Source organism: Pteropus alecto, unplaced genomic scaffold (assembly GCF_000325575.1).
Source record: "Pteropus alecto unplaced genomic scaffold, ASM32557v1 scaffold484, whole genome shotgun sequence".
Classification (NCBI taxonomy): domain Eukaryota; kingdom Metazoa; phylum Chordata; class Mammalia; order Chiroptera; family Pteropodidae; genus Pteropus; species Pteropus alecto.
In genome coordinates this window covers 957,608-964,661 of record NW_006435778.1, presented here as the reverse complement: position 1 = coordinate 964,661, position 7,054 = coordinate 957,608, and the positions used below count along the sequence as shown (strand labels likewise).

At 47.9% G+C, this 7,054-nt stretch overlaps 1 protein-coding gene across 12 annotated transcripts in view; it reads left to right on the top strand.

Annotated features, from left to right (window-relative positions):
* The window catches only part of ERI3 (ERI1 exoribonuclease family member 3), a 126,391-nt gene that overhangs the window by 36,324 nt on the left and 83,013 nt on the right, over window positions 1-7,054 (top strand). For all 12 annotated transcript variants that reach the window (XM_025046418.1, XM_025046420.1, XM_025046417.1 and 9 more), the window contains 2 exons: window positions 2,182-2,241; window positions 6,772-6,863. In XM_025046418.1, coding sequence (XP_024902186.1) covers window positions 2,182-2,241; window positions 6,772-6,863 — 152 coding nt within the window. The remainder of the gene's footprint in view (window positions 1-2,181; window positions 2,242-6,771; window positions 6,864-7,054) is intronic.

Sequence of the window (7,054 nt, the reverse complement as noted above, 5' to 3'; positions counted from 1 at the left end):
GAAAGAGTTTGAGAAAGCCCCAGGATCCCAGAGCCCCACCCCCCACCCCCAGGGTGGGAAGAGTCTGTAGTGAGAGCTCCTACAAAGCAGCACCCCTGATTTTCCTTTTGGTATAGTGATTTTCTCTTCCATATCAGTGATTTTCCTCAGAGCAGGTGCTTCTGGGATACACAGATGCTGACCTAAGTTCCATCTCCGAGGAGGGAGGCTGCTTGGCAAGGGTGTTATTGGTTTCCTGTGTGTCTAGAAGCCCTTTCATGTTCAGCTCATCTGAGTGACCCTTGGTGGGAGCCAAGAGGAGTAGCCTTACCCTTGCCCCAGGAACTCAGACCAGATGTGATACTGGCATACAAGAAGTACGAGTGGCTGTGGGCCCTCTTTTCCAAGATAGTTCTGACCCTAAGCCCCAGCTCCAAGCTTGGTAGCTCAGCCTGGAGCTCAGCCCTGGAAGAAATAAGCAGACAAGAAGCTGGACCAGAAGGGCAGTGGAAGGTACATGGGTGATAGTCATTCATCCGAATATAGGACCTGGAGTTGGCAACAAGTCTACTCTGGACTCCGGCCCTTGCATGCCCAAGACAAAACACAGGGCAACTGCCTGTTCCGTGTGTGGCTCTGGAAGGTGTACAGGCTCTGGGTGCTAGCTGGGCTGGGCATAGGAGAGGGCTGCCAAGAACACAGATTCCATGAGGGTTTTCATGTTTTTCTTCACTGCTGGATCCCTAGTTCCTAGAATGGGACTCAGCACATTATAGGCTCTCCATGAATCAACGTTGACTAAATAAAAGGAGTCTTAGCACTTCAAGATTAAAGCTGCTGACCCTAGCGCTCACTCCCTTCCCCACTCCCCACCCCCAGCCCTCAGTGGACTGTCTTTTCTTCTCTTTGGCTCAGGCCCTCCCTCTGCTGGGCAGTTCTTTGGTCTCCCAAGCAAGGAAAGGGTGTGGAGGTGCCAGCCGGGTGGGCATGCTGTGGGTTAAAGCCTTGCGAAACAACAGTGTAGTTAATCTTTCTAATTTATTTTCCTTTTAGACCATGGGAAGTCTGTAGGCAGCAGCTGTTACCCAATTAAAATACAGATTAATATAAAAACAGTTTCTGGAATATAAAATAGAGTGGCTGTGTCCTTACACTTCCTTAAAATACCACCTAATAATGACTTGATGAACTACAGAAACCCACCTAGAGGAACTCAGCGTTCTTAAAATGAAAATTTCTTCCCTAAAAGGTGTGTATTACCATTCCATGTAAGTCACTATGAGAAAATAACCTTCCCTCTTAGAGCCAGTGGTTTCTGTGAGTTGGGTATTTGGTATTCATTAGATGTAATTATAGTTTAATTGGAGTTTAATCTGCCCCCCCGCAACACTTAAAAAAAATAGAAGTTTCCAAGTAAGCTTTTAATGCTACTCTCTCAGGAAGTAGCCAGGGGCATGGTGGGCATGGTGATTTCCAGCTGGGCCAGGTCTGTGGAGGGGGATCTCCTGCCTCAGATCCTGGAGGCCGTCTATCCTGGTCTGCGCTTGAGGGATATTTTCACTTCAAAGCAAAGCAACAAGCTCGTTTCAACCTAGGCCTGACCTGGGTGGAGCATAGGTCTGGAATCAGAAATTCTGTAGACCAGGTTTATACTTTAGGCATTTTTGCCTGAGTTTCCTCATTGGTTAAAGGTGCCTATTTCCTGCTTGGCTAGTTGGTATTGAGGGCCCAGGTATGCAGGGTGAAGGGTAGAGTCCCCTGGCCCTTCACTGACGTTAGAGGGGAACATCGAGGCCCAGAGAAGGGAGTGGATTTGAAATCAAGTGTGCTTGTCCTATGTGATTATTCCCCAAGTTCAATAGGAGCTTCTGTGAAGCTTGGAGGTGAATTTACTTTAGATTGTAATTTATGGGGAATTATTGAGCCTATCGAATAGACACATAAAATCTTTTATCTTTTTCTTTTTTGGCAAATGAAAGCTGAAACAGGTATGAGATGTAGCTTATGTATCCCCATCTTAGGATAGGATATTGTCGGGAAGTTCACGGTATCTCCTGGGACTTTATTCCCAAGGCTTCCATCAGGTTCTCAGCCTAACGCAGTACAGGTCAGAATCCTTTACTGTAGAAGGAGAAAAACAAAGGAAAGGATCCAGTCCAGCTTTGAGTTTTCCACCCATTGGCTCTTTCTTTTTTCTTTCAGCTTACTGGGATTATTCAAGCCATGGTGGATGGTCAGCCAAGCCTGCAGCAAGTGCTTGAGGTAGGTTAAATGACCTTTAATTCCTGACCTGTGACCCCTTCCTGCTGCCTTTCTCTCCCTCCCCTCCTGAGATTGTAGCGTGTAATTTGACTATGATTATGGCTTGATTAGAATAACATTTGCTGTCACATCAGTGACATTCTGTTGAGAGTATTGAACCATTGATCTGTCATCTCCAGCTGTTCCCGTCAGGGTTACTGACAAGATGTCCGAGTGCTGCCAGGAGGCTGGCGGAGGGCCCCCTCCCCTTCCTGTGCTGGCCAGCTCAGGGCAGCTTGTGCTGGGCAGGTTGGGGAGTAGGGGAGCTGAGCTGTGGCACTGTGAGACTGGCCCCGGGGACTGGAGGTGTTTTTGTTTAGCTTTAGTGTTGGCTTCTTGTGGCATGTGAGCACTTCATTAACTCACCAGAACTCCCCATCGATGGCTTTTGTTTGCTGTCAGCTCCTGCAGGAGGTGCGGCTGGGCCCGCTTGCCCCACTGCAGCTTGCCGCAGGATGCATTGTGCCTGTCAGGGGTGCAGAGGCTACACTGGGTAATGATTCCTAATCAGAATAATTACAACAATTGCCTGTGTGAGGGAAATCAAATTAAAGGCTTTAGAACCCTTGGCAGAGACCACACTTCTAGGATGTTCTCCTTGGGGAGCTGGAAAAGGTTAAGACGCTGTGTCTTGTGCTCTAGCCTAAGGGAACGAAGAAGGGCAGTGTGGGGCTTAGCCTGTCTCCTAGTCCCCCTCTGCCTGGGGGTTTTCAAGAGAGAGAAGGTTCCCTCCCACTCGCTTCTCTAGGGGGAGGGGAGAAGAGAGAAGGCTATCCCACTGGGGAGAAAAATGCAGACTGAATTTCTTGGAGCTCCTCAGGATAGAGCCAGGGTCAGAGAGACAGCTTTAGGCGCATCCAGTGGCACCAAGTGGCAGAGCATCCCCCCGTCTCTGAGAGTGTGCAAGCCCAGGCTCTCTAACCAGTCAGGCTCTGGGCAGGGTCATGGTCAAGAAACCTGCAGTAGATTCAGGAAAGATAAACTCTGAAGTCTCCCAACCCCATTGACCCTCTTTTTCTTGACAGAAAATTCACTCCTGTAACTGAAGGGCCTCCTCAGTGTGGATTGATCCCTATAAGACCAGACTCAAGGAGAAAGAGGGGACCTCTCCTTACCTATATCCCAAACAGCATCCTCAGCTAGGGCCCGGCTCCTGAGAGAGGCCATAGGCAGCTTGTCCCTGGAATGTCTTGGGATGTCTTGGGAGGAAGATGCTTGTTCTGGGCTAGCACCAAACCAGGGCTATTGGGATTTTGAGGTGTTTTTTTTCCAGTGGTGCCAGTTGAGGGGGAGATGTGGGCTTCAGGAGGCATCCTCCCACTGACCTTAGGCCAAACCTGAAGAGAGGTGCTCAGAGGATTCTGAGTCTCACCCAGGAAGCTCTTTCTGCTACTTTAGCATATTTTGTGGGGAAGAGGGGAAATTCCTGGCATCAGCCTGAATAGGGAGTCTCTGGCAAGACAAAAAGATCAGACCAGACTCTGCTTTGTCCCATTAGCCCTGAGTTAGTTACAGAGCTAAAGAGCTAACTTTTTGTCCTAACCAGGGTCCGGCGCAGGTGACCAGGTAGATGTTTGCCTGATTTGTTTGTTCTTTTTTTTTTTTTTTTTGTCTTTCTCTTTTTTCCCCTCCTTAACTTAGCTCATTTGGCCTGGCCATCCCCTCCTAGCACCCTTGTCCAGCCTGGAGCCGTTAGAGCTAGCAGGAGAGAGAGGGTACAGGAGTGAATGATAGTCCTTCCCTCACCCCAAAGCAAGGTCACTGGATAGACTTTCTAGGCTCCTGAAAACCCATCTATCCATCCATCCACCCATGCATAATCTACCCCTCCATCTACCCATCTATACATCTGACTCGTTTGTTCTAAGTAGGCTCAGGCTGGGCTCCTCTAGACCTTCAGTATCTGAGGATGGGCTGGTCCAGTTGATTGGGGTTGTCTTGATGGTTCTTCCAACCCTTTATCCATTCAGATGAAGAGGGAAGGAAAAGGACGGGCCTAATTCCAAATGTGGTATCACTTCCTGAATAGGCTCATAGTAGGTGCTCACCAAATATCTGCTGCATGAGTGAATGGCCTAAGCCCTAAGCTTCCGAGGAAGTACCAGTGAGTATTAGGTACTTCTCATGGTGAAGGCCTGGTCTTGCGTTGCCTCCTGACAGTTCTGTCCTATTCTGCTGTCTTCAAGGACCACTATGCAGGTGTTGGGGTACTGGGAGCCCTTGTACATGGGGCACTTACTTGGAGATTTAAGACTGTTGAGCCAAAGTGTTAGGTGACGTAGGGAGCTCCAAGTTTGCCTTAACCTCGTTGTAAGTAAAATCTGCCTTATTTTCTTTAGCCGACCCTGGGGAAAGGATGCATGCGTGCGTGCGTGTGTGCGTGCGTGCGTGCGTGCGTGCGTGTCTGTCTGTCTGTCTGTCTGTCTAAGCAACGGATTAGGCCAAAGAAGCTGGGGAGACAAACCATTTCAGCAGTAGAAGGTCCAGAATTTAGCTACCAGGGAGACCCTCATACTGAGGAGGATTCTCTGGTACAATGTCTGTCTGTCTGTCTGTCTGTCTAAGCAAGGGATTAGGCCAAAGAAGCTGGGGAGACAAACCATTTCAGCAGTAGAAGGTCCAGAATTTAGCTACCAGGGAGACCCTCATACTGAGGAGGATTCTCTGGTACAATGGCTGTGAAGAGGGCCTGCATTGGGGAACAGCTCTGATGTTCCGGGAGGCCGGACTGCCACAGCCATGGAACTAGATCGGATCCTCGGCCCCACTCAAGGACCGCTTCAACATAGCTTAGGCTTCTAGGATCTCTGAGACGTCCAGGGAGCTGGCTCACACCTGCCAGAAGTAGTTTTATTTCAAGATTTCCATGGGCTCTCCATTATCTGCTGGGCACACAAGGCCCTTCACAGTCTGGCTCAACCTAGTCCCCCAGCCTCAAATCCTGTCCCCCCTTTCTATACACTGTGGACTTTGGTCACATTACTCCTTTCTCATATTTTAATTGGTCTGCAAATATCTATTGAGAAGACACTGTGCTGGAATAGGGATTATGACAGTGAAGAAGACAGATTAAATTAGAGCCCCTGCCTTCATTGTGCTTATAGTCAGTGAGGAAGGCAGGCATTAAGCAGATAACTGCTTCTCAAATACAAAATGATTGAGCCTATGCCTCTGCCTGTAGTGTCCTTTCCTGTGTTCCACCCTGTTAAGCAGACCCAACTGTCAAGCCCCTAATTCAGTTATCTTTATGAAACCTTTATAACTCCTTTCCTTGTAACTGGTAGAGCTAGCCACTTCCTCCACTTGGTCCTATAGCAGTCTGGTCATTTATTCATTGCTTGCATCTATTATACTGTATTATGATGATCTGCCTCTCTCCCCTTCTCAGCCTACTGTGTGGTAGGCACTTAAATACATTATTATATTTAATTCTCAAAACAACCCTGTAAGGTTAGTCATCCTACCTCATTTTATAGATGAAGTAAACTGAAGTTCAAAGGGGTTAAATGACTTTTAAATGACTTCCCATCAGTGATACAGCCAGGATATGGAAGAGCCAAGGTTAGAACCCAGATGTGTCTGACTTTCAATCCTGCGTTTCTAACTACTAGCCTTTAAAAATAATCCTCTTGAGTGAGTGATGTGATCCGATGCACTTCTGCCCCATGCCTGGATCATTTGAAAAAGAGCGATGCTTCATGAATTCTTCATGGTAATTCTCTCATATACTGATTTTAGTATTTATATTTCCAGTGTGAGTACAAATAATAAAACCCATCAAAGGGATGAAGGGAAAGATAGAATATGTTTGGGAGCAGTTTCTTTGCCTGTCTAGGAATCAAGCTGAGCCTTCAAAAGAATCTGCCAAATTTTAATCTTCAACCAGGAGAGGGAGAACATAAATCGGGGGCCAATTATGAGCTTGTAGTGCCTGGAGCAGGCAGTGCTATCCCAAGTCTCAAAATAGGGCTCCCACCCAGCAAAGGGGCTTCTTCTGCTAGACTTGTAGTGGGAATTAAGTTCACTTTCATTTGAGGAATAACTAAATTCATAAGTGTGGTTATTAAACATTTGGTGGGAGGATGAAATGAATAAGCGAATGAATGAACCTGTGGATTGGAGTCCCTGCTAGGGTCTTCCTTTCAGCCAGTTCTCATGGGTCAGGACAGCCTATGTCCGTGCTAGGCTATGCCTTTGTTTGAAGACCAAAAGTATTTGGACTGTCCTTATCCTGTCTGGGGCAGGCTGCCAGGTAATGGGGTGTGAAGGGGCTCCTTTCCCCCAACGCTTGGGCTTGTAGAATCTTCCTGCAAGTGCCTTCATAGTTCTGAGCCAAGGCTGAGAGCCCAGAGTGGAGCCGTGGCTGGATAAGATTACAATTTTCTCCTGCTCTGATTACAAGCAGCTTATCTGCGTTTCACTGTTGTGGCTCTTCACAGACTCAGGGAAAAAAAAGGAAAATCTCATCTGTTCTTGTTGTGTACTTTTCAGAGGGTCGATGAGTGGATGGCGAAGGAAGGCCTCTTAGATCCAAACGTCAAGTCAATTTTTGTCACCTGTGGAGATTGGGACTTAAAAGTCATGTGAGTATGATAAGGGCTACTTTTCTGGCAGGGCTTGGAAAACACGTTTAAATGTCCAAGCCTACAGAGCGGCTGGGTCAGAGAGTCCCTGGATCTTTGGGGCTGCCAGGGTGAAAAGAGGGTTGGGAGCCCTGCCTTCGGCCTCTGGAGCAGGGAGCGGCCAGGTCAAGGACCCTGTTGCCATGTTGTTG